The sequence below is a fragment of the Mirounga angustirostris genome, unplaced genomic scaffold (genome assembly GCF_029215605.1).
Source record: "Mirounga angustirostris isolate CCGP_5_RB_7025 unplaced genomic scaffold, mMirAng1.0.hap1 SCAF_14, whole genome shotgun sequence".
Classification (NCBI taxonomy): domain Eukaryota; kingdom Metazoa; phylum Chordata; class Mammalia; order Carnivora; family Phocidae; genus Mirounga; species Mirounga angustirostris.
The window spans coordinates 283,659-311,481 of record NW_026991722.1 but is presented as its reverse complement, the minus strand read 5'-3'; the positions used below and the strand labels follow the sequence as shown (position 1 = coordinate 311,481).

Sequence of the window (27,823 nt, the reverse complement as noted above, 5' to 3'; positions counted from 1 at the left end):
ACGTCGCCCCGCAGCGCCCCGGCCTCTAGAGCCCGCCCCGCTCTGTACGCACACCGCGTACCACACGGCGCCCTGAAGGTACGTCGCCACGCCCCTACGTCGCTCCGTACGCAGGTCGCCCCGCCTCAGAGTACACTGCGCCTCCGAATTCACCTCGTTCCGCGTGCTTCCGCCTAGTCCGTCGGCCCCGCCCCGCGCCGGCCCCGCCCCGCGCCGGCCCCGCCCCGCGCCGGCCCCGCCCCGCGCCGGCCCCGCCCCGCGCCGGCCCCGCCCCGCGCCGGCCCCGCCCCGCGCCGGCCCCGCCCCGCGCCGGCCCCGCCCCGCGCCGGCCCCGCCCCGCGCCGGCCCCGCCCCGCGTCCCCTCACGTCGCCCCGCGTCGCCTCACGTCGCCCCGCGTCGCCTCACGTCGCCCCGCCCCGGCGCTCTTGCAGCAGCCATGTGGGCGGTAACTCTCCGACCGTCGGGGCTTCTCGAGGGGCTCCCGGCGTTACTCCGTGGTCGCCACGCGGCTCTCCTTCCGGGTGGTGCGCGAGGCCTGAATGGCTCGCCGGTCTGTTGCGGCAAGAATCTACTCAAGAAATTTGCTTCGAAAACCAAGTAATGCGCACTTCGTCCGGGTGGGGGCGCTGGGCATGGGGGCAGTGCTCTTGTGGCAGAGGGCGACTAACTCGGGTAGGGGGCAGGGGCAGTGTCCATGGGGCAGGACGCAGGTTCGGGGGATCTGTTCACGAGAGGGGGGCGGCCCACGGGGCAAGGGGAGGGTGTCCACGGGGCGGGGTTGGTGCCCACGGGGCAAGGGGGGAGGGGCAACAGGGCGGGGGCGGAGTCCACGGGGCGGTAGTGCCCACGGGGCAGGGGGAGGGGCTACAAGGTGGGGGCGGAGCCCACGGGGCAAGGGGAGGGCGTCCACGGGGCGAGGGGCGGGGCTACGGGATGGGGGCGGAGCCAACGGGGCGGGGGCTGTGCCCACGGGGCAAGGAGAGGGGGGGGTCCACGGGCCGGGGGGCGGTGCCCACGGGGCAGGGGGAGGGCGTCCACGGGCCGAGGGGCGGGGCTACGGGATGGGGGCGGAGCCAACGGGGCGGGGGCTGTGCCCACGGGGCGGGGACGGGGTCGGCGGGACAAGGGGAGGGCGTCCCCGGGGCGGGGACGGGGTCCACGGGTTAAGGGGAGGGCGTCCCCGGGGGCGGCGGGGACGGGGTTTCTGGGGCCCCCGCTGGAGCCCTGTCTCAGCACCTGGTCAGCAAGCGTAGCTCTTGCTCGTTAGGTTTAGGGTTATTGCAGAATTGCCAGGAATCCCGCTCGTCACTATTTAACATTTGCTCGGTTTCCCGCTCAGCCTTTTCTCTTTATTTACAGTTGAGGTAACACAATTTTAAGTTTACGAAACCCTAACAGTATGTCAGGACCATTTCTGTTGATTGTTGTTACCAGCAGGAGTTTTGGGAGTAGGTTCATCAGAGAGGGAAAGATGTGTGAGCGTTTCTGTCCACTTGGATGTTTTTTTGTGGGCTTTATTTGAGAAGTTTTCTTTGGTGAGAGGTCTGTAATAAAATACGTTGATTTCCGTACCACACTTTTAACTCTGTGATAGGTATACGTCCGTTTTAATAGACTAGATTTTGGAAACATTTCTAGATTTACAGCGAAGTTGGTGGAGAGTGCAGAGTTCCAGATACCCGCAGTGTCTGCTCTGTGACGGGTTAGTGTGGCATGCTCGTCCCGGGAATGAACCAGGGTTCGTACGTGATTGTTGACTGAAGCGTGCGCCTTATTGCTGTTTCCTTAGTTCTAACCTAAAGTTCTTTTTCTGCCCCAGGAACCCATCCAGAGACCACCTTACATTGAATCACCTTCTCAGGCCCCTCTTGACTGGCCATCTCTGTCCGTGTTTGATGGCCTTGATGGTTTTGAGGCGCTCTGGTTAGACGTTTCCTAGGGTGCCCCACGGTTGGGATTTGTTTTCTTGTCGCCCTTATGCTGGCATTACGGGAGCTTGGGAGGAGGGCTACAGAGGGCTGTTTGTCACAGTCGCTGTTGGCCCTGATGACTGACTGAGGTCATGTCTGTCACGTTTACCCACCCCCCATTGTGTCCTGTCTTCTTTAGGGGATTTCACCGTGGGCAGGCACACCTGAGGGGTGGGGAGTCGTGCTCTTGAATGTTTGCACTTCTCCATGAGGTGTGTGTCTTGTCCTGCACTTACTAATTTATATCAGCGTGGACTTCGGGGTGTTCGCCTAATACTACTTTATTTTTCTCAGATTGTTTTATCTTTGACCATTGGGAGCTTTTAATTTAGCTCCTTTATTCTTTGGCACACTCACCATTGTGGGATTTTGTGGCAGCTTTTAAGTTTAAAAACTTTTTTTTTTTGAAGATTTTATTTATTTGATAGAGAGATAGCGAGAGCAGAAACACAAGCAGGGGGAGTGGGAGAGGGAGAAGCAGGCTTCCCGCAGAGCAGAGAGCCCGATGTGGGGCTCAATCCCAGGACCCTGGGATCACGACCCAAGCCGAAGGCAAACACTTAATGACTGAGCCACCCAGGCGCCCCTAAAAACTTTTTATTCTTAAGATTTATTTGAGAGAGAGTGAGTGAGCATGAGCGGTGGGTGAGGGGCAGAGGGAGAAGCAGACTCCCCACTGAGCAGGGAGCCCGACATGGGGCTTGATCCCAGGATCCTGAGATCATGACCTGAGCCAAAGGCAGATGCTTTACTGACTGAGCCACCCAGGGGCCCCTAAAAACATTTTTTTAGTACTTCCTTTCTCAGCCCTGGAGTCAGTCATTTCTCCAAGAAGCTCTGTTATTGCAGGACGACATCAGAGATGATAATCTGAGAGCTGGGGTGTCTGTCCCTCAGGCCTTTTCAGCTGACAAAGCAGAAAATACATTTTTGTTAACCCCTGCATGTACACTTGCCTGTAAACATCTCTGTGTGACCACCGTGTTGATAGTCAGGGTCACTTGAGTCCATACTGATGTCCAGCTCCAGTCCACCACCACATGGCTCATCCAGGAAGCTTTCCTTGCTTTCTGTAATCTCCCACCGAAGCAGTGAACCCTCCCCCATCACCACCGGTTTTTCTCGTCCAGTCCAGCAAATGCGTGGTTGCATACCCTGGGTACAGTGCTCACGTGCAGTTTGGTAGGCCTTCTTTTGAGGTTCTCTTTCTCCATCTTCAGGATTGGAATTGTAGACCTTAAGTAAATGTTAGCAGGTTGAATTAAACTGTCTCTGTCTCCCCTACACCATGTTGTTGATTAGAATTCTGAATTTCTTAGTTCTCCAGTAACAACATTTCTGTGCCCAAGTTTAGCCCCTTAGGAAGGATTGTGGTATTGTAGTGTTGAGTTGGTGTGTATGATTTTTTTTTTTTAATTTGCCACCAGTATCATAGTTCTTATTTTCTCCCCATAGAAAGAAGTTTTGGTATGAAGGTCCTTCCTTGGGCTCTCACTTGGTAAGTACAGAGCAGCCATAAGGAGCTGCTTTAGACTCTGGTGGGCATAAGGCTCCAGAAGTCGGCAGAGCTCCAGCCTGGCCGTCGTTCCATTTCCATATTTGAGAACACAAGGTCTGCAGGAGTGGGACTAGAGACATTGGTAGTGTGAATTCTTAGGTTTTATTTATTTTATTTTATTTTAATTAATTTTTTTTTAAGATTTTATTTATTTATTTGACAGAGAGAGAGAGAGAGACAGCGAGAGAGGGAACACAAGCAGGGGGAGTGGGAGAGGGAGAAGCAGGCTTCCCGCGGAGCAGGGAGCCCGATGCGGGGCTCGATCCCAGGACCCTGGGATCATGACCTGAGCCGAAGGCAGACGCTTAACGACTGAGCCACCCAGGCGCCCCAGGAGCAAGTTTAATGTACAATTGTAATGTTGGCCTTTTTGTCTGTTCTTCTGGATGGAGATTTACAAGCCATCCCAGTTGGAATTCCTAATGAAGAGCACCTCAAAGAAGACCACAAGGGACGACCACGTGCGCCTGAGGGCACTGAACGGCCTCCTCTACAAAGCGCTGATGGATTTGCTGTGCACCGCTGAAGTGAGCCAAGAGATCTGTGACCTGAATGTGCAGCTCTCCAAGGTAGACTCGGGGGCAGAGCGGGAGGAACGGGGGAGGCCGGCAGCCTAGTGGCTAGGAAGGAGGCCCCACGTTGTTCTCGAGGTCTTTGAGTTCAGAAGCCAGGTTAAGCATGACCATCTAAGTAGTACAGATGGGGTGCATGTGTACGTCTGTGGTGTGCAGACACCGATGGCGTTGTCAGGTGCCCAGGACGTGTGTGGGGCGGATGGGTCTTCCTGCAGTCTGTGTCACCCTAGACTTGAGTTTAGCCAGAGGGACGTACGGAGGGGAAGGAGTAGCAGGTCAGGCATTTCTTTTTTTTTCAAAGATTTTATTTATTTGACAGAGAGAGACACAGTGAGGGAGGGAACACAAGCAGGGGGAGTGGGAGAGGGAGAAACAGGCCTCCCGCCAAGCAGGGAGCCCGATGCAGGGCTCGATCCCAGGACCCTGGGACCATGACCTGAGCCGAAGGCAGACGCTTAACAACTGAGCCCCCCAGGCGCCCCAGGTCAGGCATTTCTGATGTGCGCTGTGGGATCGGGGTCAGGGACGTTAAGGTTTTGGATTCGGAGCCCAGCTTCCTCCCTTGTGAGTGAGCGGCAGGAGACGGTGGCCTGTGGCGGTACCTGCTGGAGCGCCTGCCTGTGGGTGGCGGGGGCCTGAAGCTGAAGGCTGCGCACGCACTCGTTTTTGTCTCCTGAGTGTTGTGTGCGGGAAACCCACGGGAGCTGAAAGTGATTCGCGGCTGGGGTGGGTGGGCTCAGGTCTCTCTGACTCCAGATTTCTCCGCCTGCCGCGCGTACTGGAAGACCACGGTCTCCGCTGAACAGAACGCGCACACAGAGGCCATCCTGCAGAGGAGTGCTGCCCACATGAGGTGATGGCGCCTTGCTCTCTCAGCCCGCCTGCTTTGGCTTGCGTCTTGAACCTCCCCCTCGTTCGCTGTGTTTTTGCTGCTTTTAAGGAAACTCTTGGAAGCATACTCTTAAATTCCAAAATGTAACTTACATATTCATGCGGGATGTAGTCTAGGACAGTGGTTCTCAAAGCGTGGTCCTAGACGTCTAGGGGCTCCTGACATCCGGATGTCCCCGTGGTTGGTGTAGCCTCATGCCAGCTGCTCATGGGAAGAAGCGCAGTTTTCCTCAAGAATATCCTTGACGAATAAGCGAAGTTACTAATTTTATTAAATCCCGACCCTTGGGTGCATGTCATTTCGGTGTGCGGTGGGGAGCAAGCATAAACTAGCCCTGCTGGCGTGGGACGGTCGTCTTGGGAAACGTGCAGTTGACGTGAGCTGAAGCAGACGCTCCTTCACTGAAATAGCAAGTGAGCTAGCTGCGCTTTTTCAGATGTGGGTATTTGACGTTTTCTCTAAAATGAGCAAAGTGAACCTGTCACATCACAAAACAACTGACTGTACTTGTTCCCAGTGATAAAATTCAAGCCTTTTTCTTTTAAAACAGTTATTTATCTGGGGGGTGGGGGGGGGAGAGAGGCAGGGAGAGAGAGAGTCATCAGCCAGACTCCCTGCCGACACAACCCTGAGATCACGACCTGAGCTGAAACCAGGAGTCGGATGCTTAACCAACTGAGCCACCCGGGTGCCCCAAAATTCAAGCTTTCAAATGAAAATTGACTTTAGAAAACTGTGTCTACCACCAGAAGTCTGATAGCGTTCCGATACTTGAAGACTGGATGAGTCCGGTGGTAACGCTGACTAGTGTTGGGTGGTACAGTGCAAGCATCGGAAAACCTGGGTAACTCAGGGAGTCCGTAGTCTCCAAGCGAGCAGAACAGGAGACTACAAAATCAAGTGTAGGGGAAGCTCGATTCAAAGTGCAGGAAGACCAGTGGATTTTAGTATAATTGTGACGCTGGCCTGGCTTCAGGTTCCACAGTGCAGCCAGCCCTTAATAAATCATCACTGGTGGACTTTCTGTGGGTTATCAGAGAAGATCATTCTTTTCTGAGGTGCTGTTCACATACTCCTTTTCCAGTTAGGGATCTGTGTGAGGCCTGATTTTCCTATATTTCAGCCAAAATAACAACAGCTCGAATGCAGATGGAGAGATGAGAATCCAACTAAGCTAGGCAGTGAAGAAATTTGTAACTAAACAACGCCACACCTCTCAATTTTTTTTTTTTTTATGTAGTTATTTTTCAGGATGCCTGGGTGGTTCAGTCAGTTAAGTGTCTGCCTTTGGCTCGGGTCATGATCCACGGGTCCTGGGATCAAGCCCCGCATCGGGCTCCTTGCTCAGCAGGGAGTCTGCTTCTCCCTCTGCCACTCCCCCTGCTTGTGCTCTCTCTGTCCCTGACAAATAAGTAACTAAATAAAATCTTTAAAAAAAAATTATTTTTCATTAAAAATATCCATGCGTGAACACTTAGTGAGTTCGTTACTTGAAATGAATTAATGTATATTTTTCAAATTCTGAGTTTTAATTTATAGTACGATAGATACAGACAGATATAACCCACATTAACAGAAGCTCCTTGGTGTTCTCAGTGATTTTTAACAGTATAAGGAGGTCTTGAGACCAAACATTTTGAGAACTGCCGAGCTGGGTGATAGTAAAGGAGTTAACTCTGTTTCCTCCCCAGTTTGAAGAAATGCAGAAACCTAATCAACCAGCACTCTCAGAACTGGGTTCTCTCCTCCCTGCTTCCCTCCCTTCTCTGTCCATCTCGCCTCTCCCTTGTCTATCATACTCCATTTTTTGGAGAAGGGGATGAGTCCTGTGTGGAACCAGTGTTTTTTACATACCATCCGCTTCAGCTCTCCTGACGTCCATCCCAGGAGACCCTAGGAGTCTCTTTTAAATTGCGTATCAAAGAGTGCTCAGTTAATTTTTTTCTTGTTAACAGAAACAAGAAAGATTTCCAACAAGTGTTGGCGAGAAAGTATTGTTTTCTGATTAGTTTTAGGTAATCAGAAAATCAGCTGAACAGACCATCCCTTTTCCCAGCTCTTGGGATGAGCCGAGGTTTAGCATACAGGCTTTGCTGTAACCGCGTCCCAGGATCTGTTGTCACTGTCTGGAGAGGCCGTCTGCACAGCTGCGTCACCTCCGACTGCATGCATGAGCGACTCTGCAGACGATGCTGCATGTCTGACTCGTGCCTCAGGACCTCGGTGCACTTCTGTGGCCTTGTTGCCAGGGCACATCCACTGGCTGCTGGTGCCCAGACCACGCGGCCCACGGCCACTGCGATGCCCAGGAGGCTTCCAGGCTCAGATCAGGTTGTTCGTAAGGATCTCAAGAGTTGCCTTTAGGCAGTTAGAAACAGTTGGGATGATGTATTTGGTATCCCTTGTGTGATGTGGCAGTTGGCTAGGATGCCCTGGGCTGACATTTTCGTGTTTGAAAAACGTGACAGCAAATCTCTTGTTTTACTCTGCATGAGATGATTGTATGTTTTCCTTTTTGCTCTGTCTCTCTCCAGGCACCTTTTGATGTCCCAGCAGACCCTGCGGAATGTGCCGCCCATAGTGTTCATTCGGGACAGAGGAAACGCAGCTCTGGCTGAGGTGAGGCCCTGAAGTCACACACTTCCTGTGACCGAAGCTTAGCGGAAGAGGGCGAACATTGGAACGATAATGGGTATAGTTAAAGGAGGTGATCAGTCCCCAAGAGTATAAATGGAAAGTGAGGCTCCCAGGCACCTGTCCCAGCCAGATTCCCTAGAGGTAACTGCTTTCTCTGGCTTTTAACATTTACCACTAAATCTCTACCCAGGAAACCAAATCTCGGTTTCTCGACTTACAGACTGTCTTCCTCTGCAGATTCGACCTACATTATTTTACACTGGAGGTTACATTCTGTTATTTATAAGTTAGTTATAAAGGTTGCAACCTGTAAGTTTATATACATTTTCTTTCTGTGTGGTAGTTACCCAGTAGTTATTAAGGTGTGTTATACTTTTAAAAAAGTTTACAAAAACCCCAGTCAGTGGTATTCATGATAATATAGTTAGGTGACTGTTATTCACCACAGGACTAGATAGTATTTCTTTATTTTTCTTTTTTTATTTAGTTTAAAGATTTGAGAGAGAGGGCAGGTGCACATGAGTGGGGGTGGGGGGCGGTGGGCAACGGGAGAGAGAATCTCAAGCAGATTCCCCACTGGGCACGGAGCCTGACACGGGGCTCAGTCCCATGTCCCCAAGATCATGAACTGAGCCGAAACCAGGAGTCAAATGCTCAGGTGCCCCAGGACTAGGTAGTATTTAGATCCACAGAGGAAAACAAATCTAATTGGAGATTTTCATTTTTTGTTACTTGTTATATAAGCAACACAGAAAACATTGTATGAATAATTACCTTGATACATGTATGATTTTCCTCACTAGAAAAGGAAACGGAGTAATGTGACCAGTGCCAGCTTTAGAGAATCAAGTAGAATTTAGGTTGTGGGGTGTGCTGGGAAGATGCGTGCAAGGGACTCACCCATGCACGGTTGGCGGAGCTGGTAGAGGGAAGTACCACCCAGCTAAAGGGAGAGTCCTCTCCCTCATGTCTGGTCCCTCTGTGGGGAGGTAGGTCCTACCTGGCTCTGTGGGCTCCTTTCTAGAAAAAGTCATTGGAAAGGGGGAGGTACAGGTAGGGCTTAAAGCATCTCGGAGCCGTTCTGTCTCCAGACGGTGCTGTGGGCTCCTGGAGGCCACTTGGGCTTGCCCAGCATCTGTCCTCCCGTGTCCTTCCTGTGCTGGGGGCAGAGGGAAGGTTGGGCTTCTGCTCATCTCGTTGTCCTCAGGCGTCTGTGTTCCTGTAGTCAGAAGCAAGCAGAGGGGCCGGGGGGATCTCTGATTGGGGCAGATGATTCACCTAAGTCAGGGCGGTGTTTTTTTTGAAATAGGGGTTAAAGTCAGCCAGTAGAAAAGCAGTTTGGATAGACACACACAGTTGAAATTGGGGATTATGGATGAAACTATGAGTCTTGTAGCTGTCCGCTCATTTCTGTATTTTATGTTGGTTGCACATGTTGAAAAGTCACAGGCAGTTGGAAATGCCAGGGGCTGGCTGTAGTTGCAACAGCTTACTTGGCATTCTCAGGGTAGCGTCCACTGGTCTGAACGTTTGAAGAGCAGTAATGAGCTCTACCCCAGGTAGTGTTTAGCAGGGCTGGCATCAGTGCCTGTAGACACACAGGGGTGCTCGGCCTGCACAGATGCTGGGGCTTGCCCTTCCCCCAAGAGGTTTCCACTAGTGACCACACCGAGTGGGCCAGAATGACACTGGGGGACCTGCTCTGTGCTGCAGGCCAAGCAGCTAGCCGCAGAAGCTGAGGGTGCGCACATCTTGCCACCTGAACTGAGTGTGTGCACACGAGACTCGCCCGGAGTGCTGGCGGCAGGGACCCGTCAGTCAGACTCCCGGGTATGCGTCAGACTCCCAGGTACGGGTCTGACTCCTGGTAACACGTCAGACTCCCAGACTCCAGGGTATGCGTCAGATTCCCGGTTACACATCAGACTCCTGGGTACGGGTCAGACTCCCGGGTACCTGTCAGATTCCTGGGTATGCATCACACTCCCAGACTCCCAGGTATGCATCAGACTCCCAGAGTCCTAGGTACAGGTCAGACTTCTAAGTACGGGTCAGACTCCTGGGTACCTGTCAGACTCCCACACTCCTGAGACTCCCGGGTACGGGTTATACGCCTGGGTGCGTGTCAGACTCCCAGACTCCCAGGTACAGGTCCGACTCCTGGGTATGCATCAGACTCCCGGGTATGCGTCAGACTCCCAGGTACAGGTGGGTGGGTGGATGTGCTCCCCTCACCTCGCAGCTGACGTGGAGCCAGAGGAAAGGCCATGTTCCCTGTGGTTCTGTTTATAGAATGTTCAGACAAGTGTGGCTAATGTTTGGGGATGGAAGTCAAACTGATGGCTGTCTTTGGACAAGGGAGTGAGCAGGAGGGACGTGAAGAGGCTTCTGGGGTTCATCTCCGCAATGTCAGGACACCCATGGGTGCAGACACTGTGCATTTGTGAAATGTCCTCGAGTTGTACATGTAACGGTTTGTGTATTTCTCCCCCATATGTTACATTTCAATCAGAGGATTTTTAAAACGTTAGTTTTCGTAATGATTTTGAAGGAAAATGTAAAATTCTAAAAAAACGCACCAACTACGATACCGGCATTGTGATTTATTACGATATTACAAATTGCTTGTCTTCCGGCCGACCACCAGGCTTCTGAGAAGCCGGAGCCAGGCAGAGCAGGCCTAACCACGTGGGATGCTTGCTCGCGTATGGTCAATCCTGAGTCTTTCCTGGAGAGGGCGTCCGAGTGGCCTGATTTCTCTCAGAGGTCAGCGTGGAGCCGCTCCTGTCCCCGCAGCCCGTGTGGACGTGTCAGGATCTGGTTGCAGTTGCATGGAGTGCTTGGTTAAGGCTTCCAAGAGCAGCTTTAGTGACACTTGATTTCCAGGCAGTGCGCCGGATGGAGGAGGGCCTGCCTTTGTGCCGCGGCCCCTGCCCGTGCCCCCCAGTCCTCACCCTCCCTACCTGCTGTAAATGAGTTTGCCTGGTTAGATTTCTGGAATTCTGTGTGCACAGAAGCCCATCTGGATTTATTGGTCAGCGCTGTCTTTGAGGTTCACCTTGTCACCGAGTGACCATTCACCTCTCGCGAACATTTGTCTCTTTTCCTGTTTTTTTGTGACTGTGGGTAGAGCTGTTGTGAACCGTTGTGTACCCGTCTTTGCGTGTTGGAGGTCGGTATGTGGGAGTGGCAGGTATGTCTGGTTTTCAGAAACTGCTGGTCACATGGGACGGTCTGGACCGCTGGGAGCTCCCGCCTGACGTCAGCGGTCCTGCTGTGCTTGTGGTGGCCCTTCTGGTGCTCACACGTGCATTTGCTTGACGACTGATGTTTGTGAGCATCTTCCCACGTGCCCGTTGGCCGTTCTTTGTTTTGTGAGGTCTGTTCAAGTCTTTTGCCCATTCTCGCGAGGTTTGCTTAGTGTGGAATTGTGCAGAATGGTCGTGTGTCCGGCACAGGTCCCTTGGCAGGTGCGAGCACATGTGTTCTCCAGGCTAACCTGGGAGACGTCCAGTTCTCATTTTGTGGCATCATCTGTCCTGTTTCTGTTCTCTGCAGACTGGTTTTTCTCCTGGTCCTGCTGCTTTTTACATTTGTGGGTTTTATTGGCATGCCATTGGTTTGTGATGGTGCTTTGTGCTGTGGGGGAAGGACTAGCCCTGGCTCTCCTGGGCTCGCCCCACAGCAGGGTGGGGTCTCGGGTGCATGTCCTGGGTATGCAGGTAGGGGGGTGAAGGTGTGAGCCGCCCTCAGTGTCCAGGGAGCAGGGCTCTGTGTGGTGCCCCCACGAGGAGAGCTTTCGTTTCCAGGTTAGGCCCCTCGGCCACTGTGCAACTGGATTCACATGCTGGACTCCAGACTGTGACTTTATCGCTAGGCCAGGAGGCTTTCTTTCTCCAAACACGAATTCTGTGGCAAAATTGAAGTATTTTACATTTCATTAGGAATTACTTACTTGAACTAACGTTTACCTGGTTTCTTCGTAAGTTTGACATTTACAAGTTTTAAGTGTACTTTTAAAAAAGTTGGTTATCAGAGGACACGTGACTGTAAGCAGCAGATGTTTGAAAGCGTCCTCACTGGGAGGTGTCATCAGAGGGCTGGGCTGGGCAGTCGGAAGGCCTGTATCTGAGCCAGCACCACGAGGCTTCACACGGGCTCACTTGAGCCAGGCTCTGATGCCGGTGGTGGAGGTGTGGCTTATCAGGTTACCCTCCCGTCTGTCCTTCTCAGGTTGATCGGTTACTGGCCATTGCCGATTTTGGACCCCCAGATGAAAAAGAAGACTGTGTGCAAGACGACGTCAGGTATGTGGGGACGTGATTTTGATTCTTTGGGCAGATGTCCAGGTGTGGAATTGCCGGTTGCTATGGCAGCTGCACAGTCCTGCACCCTCAGCTAGGTGTACAGGCCAGGCCTGGCATTGTGCCCGGGGGCCCAGCCTGGCGGTGGCCTGTGGCCGGTCCCAGTGGCAGCCTGCAGCAGCTCCAGCAGCTCAGCAAGGCCACTGGGAAGGCCCCTGTGGTCGTCCCAGAAGTCTAGGCTACAGTGACTCATCAAGGGAGGACGGGTGTCTCTCCCTCACCCTCTTTATCCACTCAGCACAATTTTCTTGAGTGCGTACTATATCCCTGTTCTAGCAGCTAGGATTCTTACGTGAACAGAACAGACAATGGGGTCTTTGGAGCTCGCATTTTGCTGGGCAAGGCCAACAGGGAGCCACAGATGATTGTAGATCAGGAAGGTCTGGTTGGCCGATCAGGAGGTGGGAGGGTGGGAGGGTAGGGGCAGCGTTGCAGTTTTCAATCAGGCTGTCACTGTCTGAGAGAGACATGAGGACTCGAGGGGTGTACGTGGAGGCCCCATCGCAGGCAAGGGAAGAGCTCCAGCAGGCGCTCAGCCTCTGTTCCTTAGACGGGTGCCTCAGTGTCCAGGGTACTGTCGGGGCCTCTGGCAGGGCCCACAGTCACCATCCTGCCTGCGGAGCTAGAGCAAAGGCCCCAAGCCACGGGGAGCCCAGCCCATGGGTGTGAGACCTTCCAGAGCTGAGCAGAAAAGGATTTAGAGGCATGAGTTGCCGAATTTGGGTTCTGAAAGGGTTGCACCAGTTCTGATCTTTTCCTTTGGTTTCTTAAGTAACCTGAGTGATAGATCTAAAAGCCCCCAGCTGTAATTCTGTGAAACTGGCCTAGCACACTAGCCATGTTTAACTGGGGAAAAAGATGGAAAACACAGCTGGTGGAAGGGGCTGTGCGGGGACCGTGCTGGCCTGCACCACGCGCAGGCTCCAGGAGCATCAGCAGAGTGGCTGGGCCGGGGAGCCCTGTGCCGTACTCCCAGCTTCCCCTGGACTCGGGCAGCCCACAGGCAAGTGGAGGTGGGAAGTGGGAGCGCTGGCCCAGGACCCACGCTGTCCTGCTGTTTTGTGCTTCACCGGATGCCTCTTCTCCCTCCAGGGGCCCCGGGGCCCTGGATGCTCCTGAGCCACAAGGCACCCCAGCCTCTGCCACGTGCTCAAGTCTGTGTGGGATCGACCACGAGGCGCTCAACAAACAGATCTTGGAGTACAAGAGGAGGAAAGGGCAAGGGCGAAGGACCGTGAGTCCCGAGGAGGCGCGGCTGACAGCTGATCTGGCAACGCAAACGAGAGAGGGAAAGGTGGCACCCTGTGCAGATAGTGACCTCTCCCCCAGGAACCATCTGTTGGGGGCGGCGAGCAGCAACCCCGGCCCTGACCTGGGTGGCACCTGGGGTGCGGACAGCAGCCCGAGCTGCAGAGCGGGGGGCAGCGAGCAGCGGAGGCAGGAAGGGGGGAGGTGACCAAGGGGCGGGGAGGGGGTGGGTCCTGGGCTCCAGGCGTGCGGTGCAGCCCAAGGACACTGGTGGACGTGGAACTTGGGCTGAGAACGGAGGTGGTCGTGGGAAGCATGTGAAAGCCTTTTGCTTGATGGCAGCAGTCGGTCCTCCTGACTCGGGCACTTGCACACCCTTCTCGGACGTGGACAGCCCTGTGCCGCACAGGCTCCTGGTTAGGAAGGCAGAGCGTCTTCGTCTTGTTTGCGCGGGTTTCAGCTCACGCCTGAAGCGCCATCCTTATGGTCTACTAAACAATGGCCCCAAGTCCAGTTTTCCCCAGGGCAAGAAGCTATGGCGCCTGTCAGAAATAAAATAAACCCTTAATCAAGTCTGACCTAGAGAAACATGCTTCTGGGTGTGGGGTACCTCCCTTTCCCAAGCACTGTCACTGTCCTGATGATGAAAATGGTACCACAGAGCTTACATGATCAGACACGCGTGAGATGGAGCGAGGAAGTTGGTGGCTTGGCTTTTTGGGGGCGCATGACTTGTGCTTTTATAAACAGTCTCAGGAAGGAAGCATTGCTGTCACCTAGCCGTGCGGGCACGCCCCCGTGCACTTTGTGTGCAGGCAGGTGGCACCGTGAAGTGCTGCCTTTGCCAGCAAAGTGGCCCCCGTTGAAGGGACACATCACAGGTCAGAAGCGCTGGGTGCGTTGGTGTCTGCGTGGCATTTGCGTGATCCCATCTGTCCCGGAAGGCACAGGTAGCCGTGGGTATGGAGCATTTCACTTGGGAGTGCACTTGCTGACGAAGCGCCTCTTCTGACCAGAGAAGAAATGTCCAGAGGAAGGCTGTACCTGTCTGAGAATACGTGTGGTTGGTTCTAATCAGGTGTGGTAGGTGACAGACCTTGAGACGGCTGCCCGGAAAGGAGCATTTGCTCTTCAGTGTTCCCGGGAGGCAGAGACATGCCTCGCTGCACAGGGCCACTCAGGGAGGCACCAGGCTCGGTCAGGAGGCAGAGAAGGTGTGGCTTCTGCAGGAATGAATGGGCTGGGTAGTGCAATTTCAGTAGGCTCTGGGGGACAGGGAGCAGAGGAAGTGCTCGCTGGTGTGTAAGAACCAGGTAAAGGAGGCAGTTGGAGTGTGGGTTCTGGGTTTGCTCATAAAAGGTGAGCTCACAGGGCAACTATTTGCTGTCTTTAGGAGTTAGCCCTGGGAGGGGTAGCCTCTCCCAGGCCAACAAGGCCCCCAAGATGTTAAAACATCGTAAACACAGAACATAAGAAACATGACTAATACGGGACCCTGTAGCGCCAAGCAGCCTGCTTCCTGTTCCCTTAGCAGGGAGCCCAATGTGGGGCTGTCAGAGAGTTTCTGGGTTGGTGTGTGTGTGGAGCTTTGGGGAGTGGGCCTGGCGGCTCTGCGCCCTCCCCACCCCTTCCTCTGGCTGGTCCAGGTTATTTTCTCTTAATAAGCTGGCAATCTACACGGGGGCTTTGGCCCTTCCACACCTCAGGAGGTGCCCAGACCCCAAATGCAGAGCAGCAGGGACAAGGCTCCTGGATTGTGAGGCCGTGAACTGTGTCGCACAAACTGTGCCCATCACTGCGTCACAGGACTGGGGACTGGGGGGGAGGCCGGGGTGCTGGCTCTTCTTCTCTTCCCGCTTGTGCTTGGGGCTCTGTTTGTTGAAAGTCAACAAATGGCTGGAACAAGGTGTGTTTCCAGACCTGGGAAGCTGTGCTCCATACTCTCCGCTTGTCTCCTGTAAGTACAGTGTAAGCAAGGGGTTGGGGGGCGAGGGCTATAGTGGAGACGGGAGGAACAGAGCTTCCCGTCAGGAGAAGCCTGTGGTGCGGTCGATCCCGCTGGCATCCTCCACGGACAGGCCCTCACGCTGCAGTACCAGTTGTGTTCTCGAGGGACAGGGAGCACGACCACGTGATCACCTCTGCGTTTCCTGCCAGGTGCCGTGTGGGGTGTGGACCAGGCTTACGGGGTGAAAAGAGACATGAACAGTGTCCGTGTTCGCCACTGGCATGCAGCACTGTGCACACTTTTTTTTTTAAGATTTTACTTATTTGAGAGAGGGAGAGCAAGAGAGAGCGCGAGAGCAAGAGCAGAGGCAGAGGGAGAAGCAGGCTCCCCGCTGAGGAGGGAGCCCGACGTGGGGCTCAATCCCAGGATCCCAGGATCATGACCTGAGCCGAAGGCAGATGCCTAACGACCGAGCCCCCCAGGCGCCTCTCACCTCTGATTTTGTTAAAAGGACTTGGAATTTCAGTTACTTGACGTGCAGTCAGAGAGTTTCTGGGTTGGTGTGTGTGTGGAGCTTTGGGGAGTGGGCCTGGCGGCTCTGCGCCCTCCCCACCCCTTCCTCTGGCTGGTCCAGGTTATTTTCTCTTAATAAGCTGGCAATCTACACGGGGGCTTTGGCCCTTCCACCTGCTGATGACTGAGTGGAAATCCTAGAACGGACTGAGTAGCCAGAGAGTGGAACTGAAAATAAACATTAAGCAACTGAAATACCTAATAGGAAAGAAAACTTTACAGGCTTCCATGGGAGGAGTGCCACAGAAGACAGCTTTGTTTCAGTCTTTGAAAACTCCATGTTCTTCAGAAGGACTTCCTCTCTCAAGTCTCCGTCTGACATCTTGGCCTTCTAGGTCCTATCAGGAAAGTTCAAAATATCTCCCGCTTTTTTATGGCATCTTCTCTGTTCAGCAGTTCGTGATACATGCAATTTTATAAAAGTATTTGTCATAAAGCATATTCAAAACTCCACAGTTAAATCTATGATGCATATAAGCTCTAGAGTGAAATAAAGGATCTAATTACTCCATATAATCCCAAAGGATTGGGAAAAGCCTGTGCCACCCCAGGCCCTACTTATATTCTGCACCAGCCTGTCGAGGTGTGGAGACCTGGTTCTGAAATCCCGTGTCCCAAGGTTTGTTCATTTCTTAATTGAGGAATTACGTGAAGTGTAGCCCTGGGAACAATATGTTATATGACAAAATAGAACTCACTTTCAGTAGGTTGAGATAAAGAACCCAAACCAGCCAAATGAAGTTTAAGAGGGATCCGTGTAAATTCCCGTAATTGGAGTTTAAATATTAATTCTTGAACTACAGCATGGCAGCTCCAGTGGCAAGTCTGGTGGTTGCAGCATGTGTCCTAAGCGGAGCCTGGGGCAGGTGTGGCTGCCGAGGGTGGGAGGTGGTGCAGGGGTGCGCCTGATGTTCAGTTTGTGGAACTGTGGTTAAAGAGGACTTTGGTAGTAGAAAAGGTCGCCCTGGGAAGGGTTCATGGGGGAGGCAGAGTCAGGGTCCCTGAAGCAGCAAGGGTTCTCCACAGTAGCAGCGATCCGCGGCTGGAACTGGCCGCAGATGCCAAGTACAGGGCAGATCCAAAGCGTTACCAACCCTGAACTCCCAGCCTGGGCCCCCCCAGGTCAGAGTCAGCTTTGCCTCCGTGGGTTTGCCTCCGCAGGTTTGCCTTGGGATGTTCCTTCTCTTCGAGTCAAAGGGTCCTTGTTAATCATTCACCTTTCACGCTCACCCCTTTCCCCTTTCAGATGTGAGTCCAGCCCCCGATCTGCAGCAGCCTCCCAGGCAGCGTCTCTCGGGACCCTGATGGTGATGCTGGTGCTACGGCCTTACTTGGTGCCTTACCTGTTGCTGTGACTTCTTCTTGGCACATTCTCTTCCCCTTTCTGCCTCACCTGGGGCCACCTCCTTTGGGGAGCCTTCTGTGAACCCCCAAGTCTTGGTTGCGGCCCCCTACATTCCCTTAGCTGAGATCTCACTGCATGGACTGCTCAGCCTCTTGCCTGCCTCTCACACAGGGTTTCCCAGGCCAGAGTGTAGCAAGTGTTGATTGACTGACTAATGGACTGTTGGGGTCTGCTCCGAGGTCAGGGGCAAGTGATCTTGCTGGCTCAGGGGAACATGAGCAGCAAACGAAGACACAGCCTGAGGCCCCTTTTCACTCTGGGCCTGAGAAAAGCCGAGGCAAAACAGAACATAGGGCCAGAAATGACTGCAAAAGAGCCACTTGTCACTGGGATTGTAGCAGAAAATCAGGGCTTTGAGGTAAAACAGAGAAAGAAGGCAAGATGCAGGTTTCGTGTATTTGGGGAGAACACAGGCGTGTTGCAGCTTCAGATCCTGACCACGGAGGTGGACGTGACGACCTCATGCTCCAGAGGAGCCCTCTCCAGCCATCTGGCTTCTGAGACTGCAGCTCTGGGTTCAGTACTCAGATCTGCTGCCAGTGACCTCCGTTCTCAGTGCCCTTCGGCTGTCAGGGTCCCAGTGAGGGTGTCCTGACTCGCGTGAGCACCTACCAGAGCCTGGTACATGCTTCGTATTCGTTCTCATTGCTGCTGAGGATTTTGGTTTCCGAATGAGCAAAGGGATCAGGGGGAAGCGGTTCATTCCGTGTTTGGTGGAGATGTGTACAGCTTACCTCATGAGGATGTGCAGAGCGGGATGTGCACATGCACCCGTTTGAGGTGGCCCTCTGCAGGGTGGCCCCACAGAAGTGGCTGGGTTTTCATGTCCTTGTGACATGCCAAGATCATAGGAGACCAGAGTCCGCCCTATTGGAAGTCAGATGTGCCTGTCAGAACCCAAAGTGCCAGCAGTAAACACAGAGCCTTACAGCTGCAAACATTCCTCCGGATCCTACAATAAATCCTGTTGTGAGAGCAGAAGCAGAGTGTTCCAGCCTCACCTTTATCTTGGAGAACGTGAGCACACACCTGTGTGGCTTTTTAGTGTTAATTTGAATACCGTAGAGCTCTAGCCTTGAACAAAACCTGAAGGGGAAGCTGAATACTGACAAGTTGTTTTCATGCCAAGACGTGAAGCTTAAAATGATGGTCAGGCGCAGACCTCGGTAACCTCCTGCGTGGGGATGGTTTGGCAGTGGCCACAGGCTCACCTGGGCAAGGCCCCCAGGAGGAGACAGCACGCAGGCCTCCCACAGAGGCAGCCTGGAGGAGAGGAAGAGGCCCATAAAGTGTTGCACAGAAAACCTGTCTGTTTCCTTTCCCAGTTCCCAGCAGTTCTCATCGTGTTCCTTAGGCCTCCACATGCTCAGATACAACTTGTCTTTCAGGTGCTTGCTGGGTGTTTTCTGTGTCTTGCCAGGCTGAAACCAACACTCACACACTCACCCTCTGAGTAGTGTTCGTGATGAAGGAGAGCTGGGTCTTTGCCACTTCCACTGGGAGGAGCCCCTCCTCTGCAGCAGTCCTGGTCAGCCCCGGACTGGCCAGGACTAGCAGACTTGCACAGTTCCAGCTTTTCTGCATCTCAGGGCAGCCTCCCTTTCCAGTCCCCCGCCCCCTGCCAGTTCTGTGTGGTTTGTGCAGGAGCCTTGATGGCCTTCCTGCCACTGAGCCTTGGTTTCTGGAACTTTGAATCTGGGTGAGACAAGTGCTGGGATCTTGCTTTTCCCCTCTTAGAACAGGAACCGTACAAATAGGCCTGTTTGCTGCCCAAAATCAAGATGTCAGGAGTGATTTTCTGTCTGCGAGGCACAGAGGACAAATGGAGACACCACTGCTCCCCTCGGGCATGGGTGCACCCGCTTCCCCTGGACCTGTCCCATGAAACTTAAAAGCAGCAGCCTCCATGCAGCTTCTTTCCCTGGAAAAGCCCAAGTTCTGCCGCCCAGGCACCTGCTAGGATGACCACATGGCAGATGTGTGGCTCACAGCCTCCAGTGTCTCACTCTGCTCCTGTCTGTGGTGCACATGGGTGCCAGACGGTGTTAGGAAACCTACTTCCTCTCTAGCTCGGAGCAATCTGCACTGGAAGATGGACATGGCCCGCGTCACACCCAATAAGCTGAGGTGACACCCAGTCATTGCACAGATGCCACTGAGATCAAACCCAGAGTATCTGCTACAGAGGGGAGCAGTCCAGTTTCCATCCAATTTTTTAAAAAGTTTTCATTTATCTATCTGAGAGAAAAATAACGAGTGAGGAAGGGGCAGAGGCAGAGGGAGGAGCAGACTCCCCACTGAGCAGGGAGCCTGATGCAGGACTGGGCCAAAGGCAGACGTTCACTGACTGAGCCACCCAGGCGTCCATCTGTTTTTTAAAGTAGGTTTTCAGCAACTGAAGGCAGAACAAAACATTGTTGCCTGCAATATTTAGTTTAGATCTGGATAACACTTCCAAGTATTCTAGAATGCATGTCCCTGTAACACCATTTTCTGTGTATTTTCAAATTCACTAATGATAGCACCTCTCAACATGAACCATGAGATTAGGCACCACCTTTTAAAGTATGCTGTTCTGGGAAGAACATGTGTACAAGAAACTCTCGGATGCCCAGTAAACCCTCTTGACTCAGCCCCAAACATAAAATTCCCTTCTGTGCCACCATTCTGTATGCAGGCAGTTCGCACACTGGTGCTTGATGCAGGCTCTGTAGAAACGAGCCAGCACACCAGAGTGACTGACAGGATGGTGGTATCCATGTTGTGTGGGCTGGACCTTCCTTGTGGGTTCTGTTTTGAATTCCTGATGTTGGTTCCTGGTTAGGCCTGAGACGTGCAAATTGGTACATGGGCTGCGTTCCTGCATCACACATCATTACAGGATTAAGAAGGTTTGTGAGGAGTCAGTTGCCCTCATCCTCCCATGCTCAGCTACTGGGTCTTCAAAGCAGGTTTTATTAGAGTTTGTTAATCTTGGGTCACAAAGCCAAGAATAATTGCATGTATTTTAGTTACCAGGAGAAAAGCAGAGGAAGAATCATTAGAAATGTCACTGAGAAATGACAGGAGATCTGGGGCAGGTTCTTGCCTGAATTCTGTTGATAGAAACCAGCAGATCCTGGAAGTGTGTCACATACAGCCTTAGAGCAGTCGACTAAAGTGTGTGTGTGCATGTGTGAGTGTGCCCATGTGTGAATGCCTGTGTGTGTGGTTCTGTTTGCGTGTGTGCAAGTGCGTGTATGTGTGAGTGCCGATTCACAAGCCATTAGGCTAGGAGTGCTTCAAAAAAAATATATTTGAGAGAAAGAAAGGAGCGGGGGCGGGGGAGCGGGAGGGAGAGGGAGAGGGAGAAGCAGACTCCACGCGGAGCAGGAGCCTGATGTGGGACTCCATCCCAGGTGTCCCAGGCTGTGAGGTCTTAAGGCACAACATTCATAACAGGGCCATCTGGCCATTGCCACTGACATTTGTCCTGTAGTTTTGGCTCCATTTCAAGAGGTCTCAGAGCCATCAAGATTAGGGAAGAGGCAGGATTTGAAGATCATGTCCTATACTGTTAAAAAGCTGTACTTTTTTGGGTAGAAACACCCTGGAGCCTTCTAACCCTTTTCTGTAATGAAATGTTGAAAATGTTCTGATGCACAGCAATGTCTAGACACCCCCGTCTCCCCAAGATCTGTGGTAACAAGTTGGGTCTGGAGTCTACCCTGATCCCTGGGTCACAACATCCCTCCTCTTACAGGAAAGTGTGCCCGTTAAAAAAAAAAAACAAAAAACTGTCCCTGAAAAAGACCTGATGGCAGATCTACTAGGTAAAGACTTCAAAGCAACTGTCTTGACCCTCAGCTGACAAAAGATGTGGAGGAAATCAACAAAACAATGTGAGAACAAAATGGAACCATCCAAAAAGAGAAAGCAAAAAGAAACTGAAGAAATTCTGAAGCTGGAAAGTACAATAATGGAAATGAAATACTCACTAGAGGAATTCAGAGGCAGGTTTTAAGCACAAGAAAGAAACAGTGGATTGTAACATCAGACAAAGGAAGTTGAGTTTGAGGAACAGAAAGGAAAAAAAAAGAATAAAAGTTAATGGCACCTAAGGGACCTGTGGGATTCCACCAAGCAGAGAAACCTATGCATTGTGGGGGTCCCAGAAGGAGAAGAGAGAGAAAGAGGTAGACAAGTATTTGAAGAAATAATGGCTGAAAGTTTCCCAAGTTTGAGGAAACATCCAGGAAGCTCAATGAACTCCAAGTTAAGATGAACTCAGAGACCCACACTAAGAAACACAAAAGCCAAATAATCTTGAAGCAGCAAGAGAGAGGTAATTACATACAAGGCTATCCCAAGTAAGGTTAATAGATTTCCATCAGAAACGGGAGGTCAGGAGGCAGTGGGTTGATATATGCAAAGTGCTAAAAGAAAAACGTTCAACCAAGAATTCTATATTCAGCAAAATGTCCTTCAGAAGTGAGGGAGAAATTAAGACATTAGTAAATAAAAGCTGAGGGAGTGCTTCACCACTAGACCTGCCCTTCAAGAAATATTTGAAGGAGTCCTGCAGGGTGAAATGAAGGACAGTAGACAGTAACTTGAAGCTGTGTGGAGAAATGAAGATCTCAGTAAAGAAAAATAAATGGCCAATTATAAAAACTAGTAACAACAATTTATAACTCCACATTTTGTTTTCTACATAATTTAAGAGAGCGCATTTAACAGAAATGTTAATTTATGTTTTGTGGCATCAACAACTAAAAGGGCTGGGGACAGAGATGTTGAGCAGAGTTTTTGTGTGTTATTGAAATTAAGCTGGTATAAGTTCAGATTAGAGTGTTACAGTTTCAGGATGTTAAATGTAATCCCCACGGTAACCACAAAGAAAATAGCTATAGAATATACACAAAAGGAAATGAGAAAGTTTAAATGTTTCAGTACCAAAAAACAAAAAACCCACAAAAGGGTAATGCAGGAAATGAGTGACAAAAAGAAGCTGTAAGGCACATAACAAATAGCAAAGTGACAGAAGTCCTCCCTTATCTGTAATTACCTTAAATATAAATGGATTAAACTCTCCAGGGAAATGACAGAGATTGGCAGAATGGATAAAAACCATCTTCCAACTACATGCTGTCTTCAAGAGACTCTAGATCCAAAGACATAAGTAGATTGAAAGGTGAGAGGATGTAAAAAGATGTTCGCTGCAAATAATAACCAATGATAGCAGGAGTGGCTACAATAATACCAGACAAAAATGAGTTTAAATTTTAAAAAATTACAAGAGATAGGGGAGGGCACTGTATATTAATAAAAATTTCCATAAAACAAGATACATAGTTACAAACATTTACTTGTCTAATGACAGGCCATTGAAATATATGAAGCAAAATTTGACACAACTGAAGGGAGAAAGAGTTTTAAAATAATACTTGGAGACTTGAATTTCCTTCTCCTAATAATGGATACAAAACCCAGACAGAAGTAGGGAAAGAGAGGACTTTAAATCTAACACATCAGGACACTCTACCCAGCAAGAGCACACACAGTGCTCTCAAGTGCACGTGGGACGTTTTCCAGGATAGATCATATGTTATGCCACAAATTAAGTCTCAATTTAAAAACAGCTGTTCTACAATCTTGGACCACAGTGGTATGAAATTTGAAATCAGTAACAAAATTGGAAAATTCACAAGTTTGTGGAAGTTAAATCAACACACTCTTAAATAACCAATAGGTCAAAAAAGAAATCACAGGGAGATTAGAAAATACTTAGAGATGAATGAAAATGAAAACAGCACATCAAAACTTACAGGATGCAGCAAAAGCAGTGCTAAAGGGACATTTATAGTTACAAATGCTTACATTAAAAAACCAAGAAGATCTCAAAGCAACAACCTAACTTTAAGGAAATGCAGAAGAACTAACCCTAACCCAAAACTAGCAGAAGGAAGGAAATAAAGATTAGAACTGTGACAGAGGAAGTCGAGAACAGGAAATCAGTAGAGAATATCAATAAACTAAAATGTTAGTTCTTCAAAATGATGAACAAAATCAGCAAAACTTTAGATGAACATTGAAATTACTGAAATCAGAAATGAAAATGGAGAAATTATCAATTCTACAGAAATAAAATGGATTATAAGAGTACTGTGAGCATTTGTACACCAACAATTGGATAACCTAGATGAAATGGACAAATTCCTAGCGAGACTAAACCTGCCAAGACTATGTCACCAAAATTACAGACCAAGATCCCTTATGATCATTGATCTAGAAATCTTCAATAAAATACTAGCAAAAAATTCAGCATATTAAAGCAATTATACACCATGACCAAGAGGCATTTTTTTTTTTTTTTTGGAATGCAAGGATGATTCAACACAAAAATTGATAAATGTGATATACCACATCAAAATGGGAAAAAAAATCACCTTGATGCAGGAAAAGCATTTGACAAAATTCAACACCCTTTCATGAAAAAAAAAAAACACTCAACAAAATAGGAATAGAAGGAAACTACCTTAACAAAAGCAGTATGTGAAAAAACACAGCAGACAATGGTGAAAGAAAGCTCTTCCTGGAAGATCAGGAACAAGTCAAGGATGGCTGCTTTTACCACTTCTATTTAACATAGTATGGGAAGTTCTAGCCAGAGCAATTAAGCAGGAAAAAGAAAAGGCCTTCAAATTGGAAATGAACAAGTAATATTATATCTGTTTGCAGATGATTTGATCTTCTATGTAGAAAATCCTAAAGACCCCACAAAAAACTGTTAGATCTGATTAATGAATTCTGCAAAGTAGCAGGATTCAAAGTCAAGACAAAATCAGTTGCATTTCTCTACACAATGATCTGAAAAGGAAGTTACACAATAACTTCACTTACAGTAGCATTAAAAAGAATAAGATACTGAGGAATTAATCAAGGAGGTGAAGATTTGTACAATGAAAACTACAAAACACTGTTCAAAGAAATTAATAAATGGAAACACATCCTGTGCTCATCGATGGGAAGACTTAATATTGTTAAAATGTCAGTATTACCCAAAATGATGTACAGATTCAATGCAATGCCTATCAAAATCCCAATGATGTTTTTACAGAAATAGGAAAGTCCTTCGTAAAACTCATATGGAATCTCAACCCTGAATAAGCCAAAACAATTTTGAAAAAGAAAGAAAACGCTGGAGGAGTTACACTTCTCGATTTCAGAACTAACCAGAAAACTACAGTAATCAAACACTGTGGTTCTGGCTGAGAAGCAGACTGATCGGCTAACAGAATGGAATCAGGAGCCCAGAAATAAACCCTTGCATATGTGGTTAAATGACTCTTGACAAGGGTGCCAAGATCATTCAACAGGGAAAGGAATCTTCTCAACAGATGGTGCAGGGGAAATGGGATGTCCACACACAGAAGAATGACATTGGGCCCTTACCTCATGCCATGTACTGACATTGGACCCTTACCTCACACCATATACAGAATGTAACTGAAAATGGATCAAAGCCCTAAATGTAAGACTTAACCACTATAAAATTCTTAAGAGAAAATATAGGTCAAAGATTTAGGATGTTGGATTTGGCAATGATTTCTCAGATCTGACACAAAAGGCACACACACAAAAAGATTTCATGAAAAATTATAAATGTTGCACAAAAATACTATCCATACAGTAAAAAAGCAACCCACAGAATGGGCAAAAATATCTGCAAATCATATATCTAATAACTAATCAATATTGAAAATATACAAAGAATGCCTACAAGTCAACAACAACAACAAATGAACAACCCAATTTAAAAACAGGCAAAGGACTTGAATAGAAATCTCTCCAAAGTTGATATACAGAGGGCCAATAATCACATGAAAGGATGCTTATCACTTATCAGGGAAATGCAAATCAAAGCCACAGTGAGATACCACCTCACGCCCATTAGGGTGGCTACTATTTAGAAAAAAGCAAAGAGGCTACTATTTAGAAAAAAGCCTGGCTGGCTTAGTTGGAAGAGCATGTGACTCTTAATCTCAGGGTCGTGAGTTTGAGCCCCACCTTGGGGGAAGAGTTTAAACACACAGACATACACAATGTGAAACTTGTACTTAGATGAAATGATCTCAGGTCATTTGGAATATTTTCTGCTAAATATTCGTGATAAAGATTGAAAAAATTTTTTGAAAAACTACAAAAAATCCAAGTATGGCAAGGATATGGACATGTTAAGTGAAATAAGCCAGTCACAAAAACACAAATCCTGTAGGATTCCACTTACATGAGGTGCTTAGAGAAGTCACCATCATAGAGACAGACAGTAATGGTCGTGCGAGGACCTGGGGGGAGTGGGGAATGCAGTTAGTGTTCAGTGGGCATAGAGGTTTAGTTTTACAAGATGGAAGTAATTACGGGGACAGATGATGGTGACAGCCACATAGCAATGTGTTTTAATACCACTGAACTGGATGCTAAAATGGTTAAGATGGTAAAGTTTCTGTTATGTGTATTTTTTTTTTAAGATTTTATTTGACAGAGACAGCAAGAGAGGGAACACAAGCAGGGGGAGTGCGAGAGGGAGAAGCAGGCTTCGTGCTGAGCAGGGAGCCCGATGTGGGGCTCGATCCCAGGACCCTGGGATTATGACCTGAGCCAAAGGCAGACGCTTAACGACTGAGCCACCCAGACACCCCTCTGTTGTGTCTTACCACAATAAAGAGTCTTAAGAAAAATGGGGGAAAAATGTATAAATAGCTCTCATACAAAGATTAAAGAAATAAAATTTCATCTTATTTATATTTATAGCATTTCTGAAAAATATACACAGGTCTGCAATTCCTTATCTGAAATCCTTAGGGTCTGAGACAGCACACTATACCAAAAACATTAATATTTACGTTAAGCACTTAAATATTTACACTAAGTTCAACTAGAGGAAGACCTTTGGGGAAAAAAGGAAGTAATAATCATAATAGTTGACATTCACCACTGACTGAGGCTTGACAATGCAGATTGTACGTTCCACGGACAACCTCATGTATTCCTCACAACAACCCCATGTTACGGATGAAGCTGCTGAGGTTCTGAGCTGCTACTGGCAGGTCTGGGATGGTCCGCCAGGACTGTAGCTCTGATGTTGCTGATGCATTCCTTGGGGCTGAGGCATTACAGCAAGTGGAGGGGGGGGGGTCCCCTACCTTCTTCCTTGCTAACCAGAATCCAATTGGGGCAGCATGTGTCCCTCCTCAAAGCCAAGGCGTCAAGGCAGCTCCATTCTTGCCAGCGCTGGGTTTAGGGATGGGCACTTGGCCAATGGGAAGTGAGGGTGCAAGAGGAGAGGGCCCCCTTTCCTGCCTCTGGACACTGGCTTGGAGACATGCCTGGCAAATGGGAGACAGTGTGGGAAACTGCGTGTCTGAGCCAAGAATGAACTTCCTTCACTCTCCTGCCCCTTTCCTCCTAATGGGTGAGATGAGGAGTGGTTTTTTTTTTTTTTTTTTTTTTAAAGATTTTATTTATTTGACAGAGAGACACAGCGAGAGAGGGAACGCAAATAGGGGGAGTGGGAGAGGGAGAAGCAGGCTTCCCGTGGAGCAGGGAGCCCAATGCGGGGCTCGATACCAGGACCCCGGGATCATGACCTGGGCCGAAGGCAGACGCTTAACGACTGAGCCACCCAGACGCCCCGAGATGAGGAGTGTCTTAAACCAAATTCACTTAATCCTTTTAAGGATCTGTCTAAAAGCATCCTGACAAGGACTGAGAATTCCCCAACTGAAATCCAAACGTGGCAGGAAGCGGGTTGGCTAACTCATCATAGCCGTTAATACCTCAGTGGTAATGAGTCTGTCAGACAACCCACCTATCGTCTGGGAGAGCAAAGTAGGGCGGGAGGAACAGTAACAACAAAGTCTAACATTCCCTGGGGGCTTAAGGCATTACTCGAAGCACTTGGGATTTACTTAGTCCTGGGAGGCAGGTGCCTTTGTCAAATTTATAATTGAGGACACTGAGGCAGAGTCAGCCTGCAGTCCTCGCTTCTCTGCTGCGCCCCCTGATCTGTGGGCAGAGGGGCCCCTCACGAGGAGAAGCTATGGCTCACACACCTGCCTCCTACAGCCAGGGGAGAGTGAGCTTGGTCACTGGGCTGGCCCCCCCTGCGAGGGGGAAAGGGCTCCCAACAAGGGGAGGAGCCTGGGCAGTAGCCGGAACTGGGGAACCGCGCATCCCGTGTGCGTGTGGCCCACAGAGGAGCAGGCTGCTTTCTAGCAAATTTCTCATTACCAAAAGAGGTTGTTGCCCTCAAGTTTTCTCTGAGGTGCTTTCCAGTATGTGACGGTCAGTGTGTCATGGGCTGTATTTCTGCTCCAAGCACACATTGTACATGTGCATCACTAAAAAAAATGACCCAAAAAGTCCATTCCAGACATAAAAGGAAAAAACCTCCCTGGTTCCCATAAGATTAAAGCCATGCAGCCCTGCACATACTGAAAACGTAAGTCTGTAACTTTCTGGAATGTCCTTCCTCATGATGATTTAGAACTCTTTATGTAAAAAGCGCCAAAAGTTCCTTCCCCACAGCACTCCCTTCTCTGGGAAGATTGTACGTCCCCGGCCGCTGGCCTCACTTGGGCTCCAATAAAACTTTTTCTGTCTCTTTAAAA

General features: G+C 49.8%; 1 protein-coding gene across 4 annotated transcripts; it reads left to right on the top strand.

Moving 5' to 3' along the window:
- Positions 1–389: 389 nt before the first annotated feature.
- RBFA (ribosome binding factor A) lies at positions 390–27,823 on the top strand. 4 transcript variants are annotated; one of them, XR_010407503.1, is made up of 8 exons: positions 391–598; positions 3,427–3,469; positions 3,922–4,098; positions 4,845–4,957; positions 7,531–7,615; positions 11,867–11,940; positions 13,090–16,385; positions 17,013–27,823. XR_010407503.1 is itself a non-coding variant. In XM_064578798.1 (7 exons), the coding sequence occupies exons 1-7, from the start codon at positions 438–440 to the stop codon at positions 12,804–12,806; spliced, it is 690 nt and encodes a 229-aa protein (XP_064434868.1). In that variant the 5' UTR covers positions 390–437; the 3' UTR covers positions 12,807–12,954. The 4 variants fall into 4 exon arrangements, 3 of the variants coding, with proteins under 3 accessions (XP_064434868.1, XP_045742458.1, XP_064434867.1); XM_064578798.1 differs by lacking the exons at positions 13,090–16,385; positions 17,013–27,823 and adding an exon at positions 12,770–12,954 and having other exon boundaries at positions 390–598; XM_045886502.3 differs by having other exon boundaries at positions 13,090–27,823.